The following is a 14,880-nucleotide window of genomic DNA, read 5'->3' as shown; positions in this document are numbered from 1 at the left end:
AAAGTCTCCTTTCTCTCTTCCACCGTGGTGGGGAAAAAGTGGCACGAAGCAGGTAGCTTAAGTGGGCTAGTTGGATGAAGGCTAGCCATGTGGTGCTAGCTTTGACTGGAGCCTGAGAAGCAAACTTTTCCTTTCAGTAAAAGTACTCAAACCTCTCGTCAAGAAGCTGTAATCCTACACTCTACAGTGAGTCCTGGCGAACAATTAAGCAGGAAAGCAGTGATTCTGTCCGTCAGACTTTGTGTGATTGGAGCTTCCATGTGGTCACCGGTTCCCCTCAGTGAGATACCGAAAAAAGCATTTGAAAGAGAACACACACAGCACATCTACTCTATAGAACCACACACACGCAAACAGGCCTGTGACACTCCTCTTTTAAAGATCAAAAAGGTGGAGGGCTTACTAAAACGAAGAAAGGACTAGGTTGGACTGTATGATAGGCTAGATCAGGTTTATTGCTGCCACCATGAATGACGAGATGGAGATAAGAATCCAAAAATTATATTTATTCACAGTTGAAGAACGAACACAAAAGGCACATGGGGAGGGTTGGAGCTTGGTTAAAGGGGCAATCTGCTGTTCAAACAATAACCACTGTTTCGGTAAACTGCTCTCAAATTCATAGACAGAGTTATGGATGCAAGGACTGACCATCCATGATATTTTCTAAATTATAGTTTGAACCATGTTTTGAGGCTATGCAGTGTTTGGGTTCTGATGGGGACAGTTGAACTAAGCTCATGAGGCATTTATTCTTCAAGAATCAGTGCCTTCAGAAAGTATTCACACCCCTTTAATTTTTTCACATTTTGTTGTATTACAACTTTACATTTAAAATGGATAAAATTTAGATTTGTGTCACTGATCTACACACAATGCCCCACAATGTCAAAGTGGAATTATGTTTTTAGAATTTTGTACAAATTAATTAAAAACTAAAAGCTGAAATGTCTTGAGTCAATAAGTATTCAACCCCTTTGTTATAGCAAGCCTAAATAACTTCATGAGTAAAAATGTCCTTTAACAAGTCAGATAAGTTGCATGGACTAATTCTATGTGCAATAATGGTGTTTAACATGATTTTTGAATGACTACCCCATCTCTGTACCCCACACATACAATTATCTATAAGGTCCTTTAGTCGAGCAGTGAATTTCAAGAACAGATTCAACGACAAAGACTAGAGACGTTTTCCAATGACTCGCAAAGAATGGCACCTATTGTTAGATGGGTAAAATAAAAGCAGACATCGAATATCCCTTTGATCGTGGTGAAGTTATTAATTACACTTTTGATGGTGTATCAATACACCCAGTCACTATAAACTATAAACTTACTTAAAGTAATACTGCAAAACATGTGGCAAAGAAATGTACGTTTTGACCTCAATACAAAGCATTATGTTTGGGGCAAATCGAACACAGCACATCACTGAGTCTTCATATTTTCAAGAATGGCGGTTCTACATCATGTTATGAGTATGCTTGTAATCAGCAAGGACTAGGGTGTTTTTTCGGATAAAAAGAAAGGGAATAGAGCTAAGCACAGGCAAAGTCCTAGAGGAAAACCTGGTTCAGTCTGTTTTCCAACAGACACTGGGAGACACATTCACCTTTCAGCAGGACAATAACCTAAAACACAAGGCCAAATACACTGAGTGTACAAAACATTAAGAACACCTTCCTAATATTGAGTTGCACCCTCTTTTGCCCTCAGAACAGCCTCAATTCGTCAGGGCATGGACACTAAAAGGTGTAGAAAGCATTCTACGGGGATGCTGGACCATATTGACTCCAATGCTTCCCATAGTTTTGTGATGTTGGCTGTCCTATCTATCTATCTATCTATCTATCTATCTATCTATCTATCTATCTATCTATCTATCTATCTATCTATCTATCTATCTATCTATCTATCTATCTATCTATCTATCTATCTATCTATCTATCTATCTATCTATCTATCTATCTATCTATACTTTTTCATCAATAAAAACAAATACAAAACAAAATCATCAAAACCAGTCCACATGTAAAAAATTTGATTAATTTCAAAGTTAGCTTTTTCATCAACAGCAACGTGCGATTTCCCAAAACACTTTGGAAGAAAAATACATAGGTCAAGTTGCATACTGTCACTTATAGGCCTGGCGTATGTGACCCTAAAACGGACTAATTCATATCATTAAACAAACAAGAAAAATAATTACAGCACCTATTTAATTTAGTTTGCTTTAAAAAAAGAATACTGAATTCAAACATATACTACAAAAAAGAATGTATTCTAGAAGACAATCCCTATATTATAAGACAATATTGTGGGACAGCATAATGCAGCACAATGTGCTTATGGCTAAGAGGTATGAGAATTGCATTGTGTGATGTTTCTCTCAGGTAAACCTGAAATGACAAAAGCTGGGCTTGAACCTATCCCCTTTGTTCAGTACAGCTTAAGGTTGAGTAACATTGAGGTATTGAATGGATTAGTTAATCCAACATCAATATAATAAGAGTAAGGTATAGGATCACTTTTCAAATGTAATAAAACAGTTACCATAGCAACGTTATATTTTCTTCACAAATTCAGACTTCCGTAAATAAAGTCCACAGATAACCATACATCTGAAAAGAAAGGCAACTTCATGAAATCTAGAAGTGGCATGTCCCTCCCTTATTCTCTACACCTCAAGAGAGAGAGACACAGAGAGCTGCAAAATAGCACTATTTCCAATGATAAATGCCTGTTGTAAATATACCATATTTAGATATCAGTAGAAGACTATTATTAAACACTGTTCAAAGAATGCTCTGCACTTTGCTTAGTTGGTTCCATGGCAGATTGTTCTGATGAGTTGATTGATCATCTGCCTGTTTTAACCAGCTGTGGAAAACACAGAGAGAGCATATCAAAAGGAATATCAGAAAACAGAGCACCGAAGCTTAAAATCACTACGAGCTGTGGCACATACCTGTTTTAGACAGAACACACGTCTTCTTACACACATCCTCTGTCTCAAAACGGTTGGCATTTCCTTCACAGCTTCCATACCAGAACTGTGCACAGGAATTGGCCTGTTTGTCGTAATACCACTGGATGTTATACTCTCGACAGGTGCCTTGGTCCAAACTCAGGTTACAGCGGGGATTGAGCGGGACGGACTCTGACAAAACAACATCGAAGGAGAGGTATGACATACAGTGCATTCGGAAAGTATTCAGACGCCTTGACTTTTTCCAAATTTTTTAAGTTATATCCTCATTCTAAAATTGATAAAATAGTTTTTTTCCCCCTCATCAAGCTACACACAATACCCCATAATGAAAACGAAAAAACAGGTTTTTAGAAATGTTAGCAAAGTTATTAAAAATAAAAAGCTAAAATATCACATTTACATAAGTATAAGTATTCAGACCATTTACTCAGTTACTTTGTTGAAGCACCTTTGGCAGCGATTACAGCCTCAAGTCTTCTTGGGTATAACGCTACAAGCTTGGCACAACTGTATTTGGGGAGTTTCTCCCATTCTCCTCTGCAGATCCTCTCAAGCTCTGTCAGGTTGGATGGGGAGTGTCGCTGCACAGTTACTTTCAGGTCTCTCCAGAGATGTTCGTTCAGGTTCAAGTCTGGGCTCTATGTCTAGGTCACTCATGGACATTCAGAGAGTTGTCCCGAAGCCACTCCTGCGTTGTCTTGGCTGTGTGCTTATGGTCACTGTCCTATTGGAAGGTGGACCGCTCTGGAGCAGGTTTTCATCAAGGATCTCTCTGGACTTTGCTCTGTTCATCTTTCCTCCATCCTGACTAGTCTCCCAGTCCCTGCCACTGAAAAACATCCCCACAGCATGATGCTACCACCACCATGCTTCACCATAGGGATGGTGCCAGGTTTCCTCCAGACGTGACGCTTCTCATGGTTTAAGAGTCTTTAGGTGCCTTTTGGCAAACTCCAAGAGGGCTGTCATGTGCCTTTTACTGAGGCTTCCGTCTGGCCATTCAACCATAAAGGCCTGATTGGTGGAGTGCTGCAGAGATTGTTGTCCTTCTGGAAGATTCTCCCATCCCCACAGAGGAACTCTGGAGCTCGTTCAGAGTGACCATCGGGTTCTTGGTTACCTCCCTGACCAAGGCCCTTCTCCCCTGATTGCTCAGTTTGGCTGAGCGGCCAGCTCTAGGAAGGGTTTTGGTGGTTCCAAACTTCTTCCATTTGAGAATGATGGAGGCCACAGCGTTCTTGGAGACCTTCAATGCGGCAGAATTTTTTGGGTGTCCTTCCCCAGATCTGTGCCTCGACACAATCCTGTCTCGGAGCTCTATGGACAATTCCTTCGACCTCATGGCTTGGTTTTTGCTCTGACATACACTGTCAACTGTGGGACTTTATATAGACAGGTGTGTGCCTTTCCAAATCATGTCCAATCAATTGAATTTACCACAGGTGGACTCCAATCAAGTTGTAGAAACATCTCAAGGATGATCAATGGAAAAAGGATGTACCCGAGCTCAATTTCGACTCTCATAGCAAAGGGTTTGAATACTTATGTAAATTCGGTATTTCTGTTTTTTATTTGCAAACATTTCTAAAAACCTGTTTAGCGTTGTCATTATGGGGTATTGTGTGTAGATTGAGGAGGAAAAATATTGATTTAATCAATTTTAGAATAAGGCTGTAATGTAATATCATAAGGTGAATGCACCAATTTGTAAGTCTGGATAAGAGCGTCTGCTAAATGACTTAAATGTAAATGTAAATGTAATGTAAATGTAATTAAATGTGGAAAAAGTAAAAGGGTCTGAATACTTTCCGAAATCAAGGAATTTGAAAACGTGTAAAGATATTGAACGCCAACTTCCATGACAGAAATGACTGTGTTTCTTTATCTAACACAACATGTTGCAGTGTTAGGTCCTAACCTCGGGGGAAAATAGAATTAGGGATAGGAATTGATACAGGCTGAAATTGGCCCTCGCTGGATGATGAAGCTGAACCTGATGTTCCTGAGGATGATGATGCTGATCCTGATGATGATGATGATGATGAGACAGTTGTGTTGGAGTGGGAGCTTTCCCTTGCAGGGAAGATGGATACTGTTTTGGCAACTACAGCCACAGTGCTACCTCCTCGCACGTGGGTCCTTACGTCTAAATCTTCACCCTCTTCATCATCCACCTGGATGATGACACACACACATAGATTAGTTAGACAGTAACTCAACCCTCTACTGCTAAAATTGAATTAATAGACTAACAGAGCAATGACTATTACAAAGGAATCATTCAATTGCTCCTCTATAACACCTAAGGAGAGATACTTTGTATGATATAAATGTGTCCTGTAAAGGTCTACTTGGACCTGAACTGGGAGTGGTCCAGCATTGAGGGGTAGAGAAAAGTTATCTCCACGGCCTCTGATGTGACTCTGGGAACTGGTGCGTCCACTTGGATTTAGGATAGGATCCTCATTATAGCTGTTTCCATGTTCGTTATTCCCATGTCCGTTATTCTCATGTCCGTTATTCCCATGTCCGCTAATCCCCTGTCCGTTGTTCCCATAACCGTTGTTCCCATTCCTTCCAAAGCCATTAGCGTTGCGATTCAACACAAGGGCTCCATTCTCATCCTCACAGAACTGGCTAACAAGTTTTGACTCCAGAGCTGAAAGACAGAAGGAGAGAAACGACAACCTCAGGTAAAGTATAAAATATGATATCTGTATGACAGACTAAAGGGTGAAGTTGTTATTACTGCACAACAGCATTGTATTAAGTAATGTGTGATACCATACACATATGACCATGTTAATCACCTGGTAGAGTGTTGAAATCGTCGATGAGGTACATATGTTCACTGTCAGGGTCAGAGGCGATCAGATTTAGTTCACGCAGGAACTCGGCCTGGGTTGTATCTGAGGTGTTGACAATCCCCAGGGCGTACATCTCAATGTTGGCAGCATGGGCCTCCCTCACAGCAATGTCTAGCTTCACAGGCTCTCGTTTGTCTGTCTGTCCATCTGTGATAACAATGGCCACTTTCCTAACCCCAGTACGGGCACTGTAGAAGGCCTCCTGGGTAGCCTTCCGGATGGCGGTGCTAGTATAGGTTCCCTCACCCACGTAGGACATCTTCCTGATGGCCCGCTTGACATCTTGTTTGGTCATGTAGCGCGCCAGATTGAACTCCAGTTTGACATCCAGACTGTACAGGACCAGTCCAATTCTGGTGGCGTTACGTCCAACAGTTGTACGGTCCACCAGTGCTGTGACGAAGTCCTTGATGATTTCAAAGTTTTCCGGACCAACACTCTCTGAGCTGTCAATGACGAATACAAGCTCCATTGGCCTCTCCTTGCACTTGATTCCACATCCTAAAAGCATGAGAGAGATGCCAAATTAACATTATTTAATTAATGCTTCATGTTTTAGCTTGGATTTATTATTATCATGGTGTTAGTCTTACCACATATTTCCTTGATCAATTTAATGATGTCTTCTCTCTGGAAGCGATAGAAGTGTGAGAGTTATATTCATATTTTTGTATATATTACAGAGTCATTCAAGCAGTATGTAAAGTTTGTGAACTTACTGTAAGCCCTGCTTCACCCTTTACTCCTGGCCTACCCTGAGTTATGAGAAAACATTTGAATGAGTCACACATCACTACTTCTAAATTATATTGAAATAACATCACAAAACAGCAATTTTAGTAAAACAATGAATATTTAGAAAACTCACAGACTCTCCAGGAACCCCAGAATCTCCCATGCTCCCTTTTACACCCTTATTTCCTCTCTCACCCTGCAAGCCACGGTCACCCTGCAGTGAAGAGACAGGAGGAAGAAACAGGAGCACTGCCGTTAGGGACAAGGTCACTGCATCCATCAGAAGAAGAGTGTTATGAGTTGAAGCATGCATGTCATCCTCTTACCTTACCTCCTGGGAATCCTTCCCCTATGGGTCCCCTTGGCCCTGTCACACCCTGAGACCCCTGCTCACCCTAAAATACAAAAGATGAATCATTCATCAAAACAAGACCCATAGAGTGGTCATTTACCCAAAGTCCAGGTAGTTGAAAAAGAGCTAAAACACACTAAAGATCACAGGTCAGGAGTGGACTGTGTTATTAAACATACCTTGGGGCCCTGCAGACCTTCCCCTGGGGGCCCATTTGGACCAGGGGGTCCTTTCCTTCCAATGTTACCCTGTAAACCAATGATGCTAATTTAATGGGAGGGGACAGACAGGCTACAGACTATAACTAAAGTTGATTAAGTTTGGACATTGCCGTCACAGCTGGACTACCGGTATGTGTTAAGGTATGCCACGTATTACACTCAGAACATAACCTATGGCTGAATAATGGAAGTTCTGTTACTAGCTTCATACCGGTGGTCCTTGCACACCCTTTCCTTTTGGGCCTGGCAAACCTGGCAATCCTCTGAAGCCAATGTCTCCCTGGGACAGACATGTTTAGAGTCACGTACGATACATAATACACATTCACATTGACATGTAGTAGGTTGTAGCAGATTGACATCGAGGATTTAGGGACAGATACATGACAAGTACCTTAGGTCCTGGGATGCCAACGCCCTCAGGGCCCTGCTCTCCCTGTAGACCTGGAAGGCCTGGAGGACCCTAAAAAAGGAACAGGGAACAATCCAAATTGAATGAGCTTGGTTTAACACCAGTAATCTGCAGTTAAGTATGCAGTTGGTCATAAGTACTCACCACTGGACCAGGGAAACCTTCACCTTTAGGCCCAAAAGGTCCTGATGGACCAGGATTCCCATGGTCACCCTGGTAAAAACATTATTCAAACGATGAGCATATGCCTCATAGTAATAGTCATTTCATATTTTCTTTGTTGTGAATTGCAACACTTACCTTTGGCCCAGGTAGCCCATAGCCTGTCTCTCCAATCGGCCCAGAGGGACCAGGTGGGCCTAGATCACCCTGAGACAGAGAATGAGATAAGCTCATTACAATGCTGTTTATCAGCCAGGATCTGATGATGCATTTCAACAGACTGCATGTAAGTGTTTCTTACTGCAGGCTAACAGGCCTGTCAAATGTATACAGTACCTGCCAAGACCTGCATACAGAAACAGGGTGTTAATAGATGTGTATTTCTTACCTTGGGACCTGCAATGGCCCGTCCCGGTAGTCCTGGCATGCCCAGTCGGCCCGGTGTGCCAGGCTCCCCCTGAAAAAAAATTCAAATAAAATTGAACTCTACAGACACTTTATCCAAACAAGACCTACACTACCAACAGCCTGCAGAGATTTTCTGCAGAGTTTGCCACTTTTGTAATCTTCTAGTGTGTTTTGGTTGAACTCAAACTGTTGGGCTGCTATTACAACAAGCTCAACAAATATGCAGTCAATGCAGTGTGTGTTGAGTGTTGGTTGTAAATCATCTAAATAGACGTTAATTTAATGAACAACGGTAGGTCAAAGCAAACAATACTATCAGGTTCGCTAAATCTGCCGTGCTGTGATCAGATTGTGCTATTGTGTGTTATTGTGTTATTCTCATCATGGCACTTATCGTAAGAGTAGAGTTGTTCTGGCCAAATTCCCAATCTGGTCCCTTTCAATCATGTCCACCTTATCATCCACCTGATTCCCATTTGGCATATATCACTACTCACCTCTCCACTATGATAGCTTACGTGTGGTGAGCATTCTGGCACCCCCCCTTTGAGCATCTACCGTAGGTGAAAAGGCGCTATATAAACGCAACCAATTATTATTATTATTATTACCTTTGCCCCTGAGGGTCCGGTCATGCCAGGAGGTCCATGTAATCCACGGATGCCCCTCTGACCTTGGTCTCCCTGGTAGGGGTGGAGCACACATCCTTTACATGACCCCCTCTTGGTGCTTACAGGTTAGTATGACAGAAGGGTAAGGATGTGAAACCTACCTTCTCGCCCTGGGTGCCAATCCCTGCTGCTCCATCAGGACCTCTTATACCAGCTACACCCGCCTCACCCTGGCAGTGGCGAAGGGTAGACGGGACAGACCATTTCACATTGGCACATTCCTTTCCTTTGTGGTATACTGGATCTATAGAACTATACTGGATCTATAGAAGTGGTGTAAAGGGGAAATAACACACCTTCTGTCCTGGAGCCCCGTCCTCACCTGGAAAACCAGGTAAGCCAGCCAGGCCAGATGTACCAGGCTCACCCTGGAAAATAAAAATATATCACAAGTTCAACATGCTTATTTGAGAAGGTGTTTTTTTTTTATTATTTGGAAGACAGTGGATAAGGTATTTGTCTTACCTTTGGCCCTGGCTCACCAACTCCTCTCTCCCCTGTAGCTCCGAGCTCTCCTGGTAAACCTTGATCACCCTAGAAATAAGAGAATGGAAAGTAGGGTGAAGAAATCCACCAGGCAAAAACAACAGGCTAGCTACAAACAACAGCAATTAGAGAATTCCATTATCTTGGCCTTCAATTCATGGCTTTACATAGTCTTTACCAACCTTAGGTCCAGGTAAGCCCTCTCCTTGAGGTCCTCTGCTGCCAGGTGGACCTCTGGGACCCTCCACTCCCTGAGGAATAAAAATCACAATCACGTGTGTGTGTTTGATGGGCATGCAAGTGTAGTGTTACGTTAATCTTCGCTACTCATCTTACCTTCTCCCCCTGGATGCCCGCTCCTGTAAGTCCAACAAGTCCTGGATGACCTGGAGGCCCGAACTCACCCTGAGGTCAAACATAAAAAGGGTTGAGGGCAGGTCCCGATTAAGAAATCATAGGCTTTGTCTTTTATAGGCTCCCCTGCCCCCAGCTCACGGTGATGGCCGATGCGCTCGTCGTGGCAATAGCCTATCTCAAGATGAGATACTTTGAAAAACAGTGCTGCTGTTAGCTAAAATTGGGAGTTGTTGAGAATATTTTTTTTCTATTGGTTCTAAACACAGATTAGTCTTCTCTTTTCAGCAGTAGGCATTTGCTTTGCAAACTGCATGTTTTTCCCGCAATTGTATTTTGAATTCTGTAAAAGGCAAACCGACAGCCGCAACTAACCATAGAAATATAATCCATAGATGGCAGTTCCCATTCAAGTCAGGACTGGCATCCATTGCTAGTGTACCCATGAGTTTAACTGTCAAATTGCCAGGGTAAGAGGTTCCAAAACCCTTCTATGGATTATATGTCTATGGTCACAATGCAACAAGCTGTATATTTGACACGCATGCTGCCCAAACTGCGGCCTTCCTAACTGAAGGCAAACTGGTAACTGCCAAAATAAAGGAAACACTTGGGTAAATGAGGTATACAAAGTATATGTTATTGTGTGGGGGTGCATTTTCCTGGTCTTGTTTAGGTCTAGTTGTAGAATCTATGCCAAGGTGCATTGAAGCTATTCTGGCAGCTCGTGGTGGCCCAACACCCTATTAAGACACTTTATGTTGGTGTTTCTTTTATTTTGGCAGATACTTGTATGTGCTTGTGATAAAACTGAATCCATTATGAGCTATTGATCCTCTGTGGCTAAATTATGCTCTCTGGTGTATTTTGAACATGTGGCGCGGGCTCCTGTGGTTGGATAAAAAAGGCATGACTAGCAGAGCAGGCTCCTGAGGGTTGGCAGTTGCAGTAAAAAAAAGCCTAAATATATACCAGAATTTCCGGACTATTGAGCGCACCTGAATATAAGCCGCACACACTGAATAAAAAAAATATATTATTTTGAACATAAATAAGCCGCACATGTCTATAAGCCGCAGGTGCCTACCGGTACATTGAAACAAATGAACTTTACACAGGCTTTAACGAAACACGGCTTGTAACAAAAATAAATAGGCTTTAACGAAACACGGCTTGTAACAAAAATAAATAGGCTTCAACGAAACACGGCTTGTAACAAAAAATAAAAAATTAGCAGTAAGCTTTAGTTGTCTTTTTGCACTGAGTCAATTCCTCACGCTGCTGTTTCCAACGTCTTATCATCGACTCATTAAGACCAAGCTCCCGTGCAGCAGCTCTATTTCCTTTTCCAACAGCCAGATCAATCGCCTTCAACTTGAAAGCTGCATCATATGCATTTCTCCGTGTCTTTGCCATGATGAGGGTGACAAAATGACTACCGTAATCAGAATGATGGGAAGTTTGAGAGCGCTCGATTTAATCTAAACAGTAAACAAAAAAGTTGTTTGACCTTAACCCGTTCGGCAATTTCATTGGTCTAATGAAAGCTTCATGCCGCCAAAAAACTGAGCACGTCACAGAATGTGTTTTTTTTTTTAGAAAATAAATTTGAAAGCGGGAAAAATCCATATATTAGTCGCGTCATTGTTTAAGCCGCGAGGTTCAAAGCGTGGGAAAAAAGTTGCGGCTTATAGTCCGGAAATTACGGTACTACATACAGTATATAATATATACAGTACATAATCCTTTAATATTATTGTAAAACATTATTATTATTATTATATATTTTTGTTTTTTGCTTCCTCTTTGCTTTCTCTTCCCCCAGGGGCTTCAGCCCCGTTAAACCCCTGTATTAATCCGGCCCTGGTTGAGGGTCTAGGTTGGCATTTAAACCTTTATGAGTTTATTGGCCTTTATGTCTTAAAATCAAGATAATTGGTACTAATAGAATCACCAGGCTGAATATCTGCATGAGTGCCTTTCTTAAATGTGATATGCAGCATATAGAGTATCTTGTTCTTGACTACAGAGGGCTAAAATCCCTAACCACCAATAAATGCGGTTTAATTTGAGTGCTATACACTGGTTATGCCAGTATGTAACAATATACTGTAGCATGGTTGTTTATTGAATCCTACAACATGCTAAAATAATCCTACCTTCAACTTTCCCACAGTAACTACAGCTATAACCCTCCCCCCGCCCTTTCTTTCTCAATGGACTGCTCCAAGGAGGCCCAGAGGGAGGATCCAAGGCTTCTTTATGAACTTCATTAGGTCTTTTGTTGGGTAGACATGGCATGTTTGTGTGAATGGCATTGATTAATGATGTATTTACAGCCCACCTTTTCTCCTTTGATTCCTGCACCCGTCTGTCCTCTTGGCCCCCTCGGTCCGGCCAGCCCCCGGTCTCCCTGCCGAACAAAGACAAGTCATCACCCCTCTCTCCCGTCACGCACATCCAGCTCCCACTGGTTCACACAATCACAGCACTATCCTCATTGTTCTCATTCTCAGTCAATAGTGTAATAGGGACCGGGAGGGTTAAGTTAGCACCTGTCTGTCTTGTGAGTAACGTGACATGGTCCTATATGACTGAAGTTATGTTATTCTCAAATATGGCGTTCATGTTGGAATCTGTTTACGTTATCCTTCTGTTGCTAACCCTTGTCAAACTTGGCAGAGGGAGAGGGTGATGAATTTAGGCATGTTTATTGCCTCAGCAACAGTTGAAAAATAATGAAATGCAGACACACAGACAGGAACATATTAATTGTTGGGGGGGGGGGTTGACCTGTCCTTTAAAACTGCTCTGACCCCTTTTCGGAACGGGGGCTTTCCCATAAGAGCCAATGTTTGGTTACCTCAGGACATTTTCTGTGTTATGCTCATTTTCCACGATGTGCCTACTACTGCCAAATGTAAGTGCATCAACCACAGGTCACACTCTCAACACTGCTGTTATTTTATTTGCTCTCAGGTTCTGACTTGAATTAGGAAAAACAGACTGAAGGAAGTATTCCACTGCTAAAGAATTTGTTCATGAGGATGTTTTATACATTTACTCATCCGATATAAGCCCTGTGTTCATGTTCATGTCTCTACATGTTATGATGATAATATAACTCAAATAAAACCCAAGATGAACTCCAAGTGCTGTCATAAAAAATAAAAAAAAATGATAGCTATGTTTTCATAATGTGTTCCATTTTGTGGTTGTTTGCCACTTAAATCCCATGGAAATCCAGCCCCTGTCCAAGTGTATGTGATGTTTGAACAGTCCGCATATAAGATATGTCACTCCACAATTTGCAACATGGAAAAATGACATTGTTTTTAAAGGGTTTGCATGCGCGCATCAACATGAATGGTAACACTTGACTGAGAACTAGCTGTGAGTAGACTAGTTTGGAGAAGAGCAGGGCCTGGCTTTGGTGTTTATTACACAGTTCTTCCCTCTGAAATCCAGCGAATGAGAGTTGTGCTTTCATGCTTATGTAACTCCTTGTCAGTTTCTGAGGCAAATTATGGCCCAACAGATGGCCATCTTCAACAGCCCAGGCGCTGGTAGAATCAAGAGGTTAAGAAGCCGTCTGATTTATGGATGGTTTATGTCTGTTTCTGCTATTGGTGTAATACAAAGAAAGTCTTTTGAGTGGACATTCTGCTTCCAGCATTGTAGCTAATGGTAATCCCAGAAATGATGCTGTGGGCTAACACAATTCTCACTATAAAGAATGGAGGATAAAAATGAAGAGGAGCGCATTCTAGCTGTACCCAGATAATTTCTCTATTGTATTTTCCCTTTTAGTCATGACAAAATCGTAATCATACCTTTGGCCCAGGGAGCCCCTCTCCGTTGGGTCCTTTCTCCCCTTGAAAACCTTGTGGCCCTTGAGGCCCCTGTAAAATAAACCAGCATTATCCATTTACCAACATTGGGTCAGATGACAATGTCTTTGTAGTTGTCATCCCAGCTCACATTTCCTACTGTGATATACACTGAGTATACAAAATATTAAGGACACCTGCACTTTTCATGACATAGACTGGTCATGTGAATCGAGGTGAATGCTATGATCCCTTATTGATGTCAGCTGTTAAATTCACTTCAATCAGTGTAGATGAAGGGGTTAAAGAATAGTTTTTAAGCCTTGAGTCAATTGAGACATGAATTGTGTATGGGTGCCATTCAGAGGGTGAATGGGCAAGACAAAATATTTAAGTGCCTTTGAACGGGGTATGGTAGTAGGTGCCAGGCACACCGGTTTGTGTCAAGAACTGCAACGCTACTGGGTTTTTCCACGCTTAACAGTTTCCGTGTGTATCAAGAATGGTCCACCATCCAAAGGACATCCAGCCAACTTGACACAACTGTGGGGAGCATTGGAGTCAACAAGGGCCAGCATCACTGTGGACTCACCTTCCAGAGTCCATGCCGGAACTCAATGTTAGGAAGTTGTTCTTAATGTTTTGTACACTGAGTGTATAGTATCACTCACAAAGTTTATCAGGTTGTCAATGAAACCAAACTACATAATGTAGTAAGCTACAGTAAAATACTAGTCGGGTGTTTCATTCCACTCACTGGCTGGCCATATTCACCCAACCCTGGAGGACCAGGAGGGCCGGGTTTTCCCTGGAATCCCAGATCACCCTGCAAAAAAGACACGGTGAGATAGAACAGGTAACATAAAACAATTCATTAGTTAGACAAAAACAATAACAGACTAAATGTACCTTTGGTCCAGGAAGTCCAATACCATTTTCTCCCTGAATTCCGGCCGGGCCAGCTGGACCCCGGTCACCCTGTGATGACAAACACAAGAGACACAGATTAAAGTTAGTAGCAAACAAGGACAGCAGCATAATACAGATCCATGTCAAAAACAAGGGAGTGAGTTTCAGCTAAAAGGCAGTCCAAAGCTCTAATTCAGTCTAGGTAGTTCAGAGAAACTTTTAAATTCAGTTGTTTTACATTTAGATTCAGATTCAGATTAAAGTTAACTGACATCACATAGAACCATTGTCTTTTAATTTATCTTACTTAGAGATATATTGACATGATACCAATTACAGTTGAAGTCGGAAGTACACATACACTTAGGTTGAAGTCATTAAAACTCGCTTTTCAACCACAAATTTCTTGTTAACAAACTATAGTTTTGGCAAGTCGGTTAGGACATCTACTTTGTGCATGACACAAGTCATTTTTCCAACA

At 41.9% G+C, this 14,880-nt stretch overlaps 1 protein-coding gene across 2 annotated transcripts in view; it reads right to left on the bottom strand.

Annotated features, from left to right (window-relative positions):
• Nucleotides 1-485: 485 nt before the first annotated feature.
• The window catches only part of col28a2a (collagen, type XXVIII, alpha 2a), a 32,162-nt gene continuing 17,767 nt past the window's right edge, over nt 486-14,880 (bottom strand). Inside the window, exons 12-36 of one of the 2 annotated variants that reach the window (XM_014164073.2) lie at nt 14,400-14,468; nt 14,248-14,316; nt 13,494-13,562; nt 12,005-12,073; nt 9,643-9,711; nt 9,489-9,557; nt 9,286-9,354; nt 9,117-9,188; nt 8,922-8,990; nt 8,761-8,832; nt 8,130-8,198; nt 7,880-7,948; nt 7,724-7,792; nt 7,562-7,630; nt 7,379-7,447; nt 7,126-7,194; nt 6,921-6,989; nt 6,728-6,808; nt 6,579-6,614; nt 6,453-6,489; nt 5,803-6,360; nt 5,350-5,651; nt 4,911-5,166; nt 2,969-3,160; nt 486-2,880 (exon numbers count right to left, since the gene is read on the bottom strand). In XM_014164073.2, the coding sequence (XP_014019548.2) occupies nt 2,873-2,880; nt 2,969-3,160; nt 4,911-5,166; nt 5,350-5,651; nt 5,803-6,360; nt 6,453-6,489; nt 6,579-6,614; nt 6,728-6,808; nt 6,921-6,989; nt 7,126-7,194; nt 7,379-7,447; nt 7,562-7,630; nt 7,724-7,792; nt 7,880-7,948; nt 8,130-8,198; nt 8,761-8,832; nt 8,922-8,990; nt 9,117-9,188; nt 9,286-9,354; nt 9,489-9,557; nt 9,643-9,711; nt 12,005-12,073; nt 13,494-13,562; nt 14,248-14,316; nt 14,400-14,468 (2,649 nt within the window). In that variant the 3' untranslated portion in view covers nt 486-2,872. The remainder of the gene's footprint in view (nt 2,881-2,968; nt 3,161-4,910; nt 5,167-5,349; nt 5,652-5,802; nt 6,361-6,452; nt 6,490-6,578; nt 6,615-6,727; nt 6,809-6,920; nt 6,990-7,125; nt 7,195-7,378; nt 7,448-7,561; nt 7,631-7,723; nt 7,793-7,879; nt 7,949-8,129; nt 8,199-8,760; nt 8,833-8,921; nt 8,991-9,116; nt 9,189-9,285; nt 9,355-9,488; nt 9,558-9,642; nt 9,712-12,004; nt 12,074-13,493; nt 13,563-14,247; nt 14,317-14,399; nt 14,469-14,880) is intronic. The other variant, XM_014164075.2, reaches the window with a different exon arrangement.

This window comes from Salmo salar, chromosome ssa21 (genome assembly GCF_905237065.1).
Source record: "Salmo salar chromosome ssa21, Ssal_v3.1, whole genome shotgun sequence".
In the NCBI taxonomy this organism is placed as follows: Eukaryota; Metazoa; Chordata; class Actinopteri; order Salmoniformes; family Salmonidae; genus Salmo; species Salmo salar.
The sequence above is the reverse complement of the archived record's forward strand: the minus strand, read 5'-3'. Positions and strand labels throughout refer to the sequence as shown.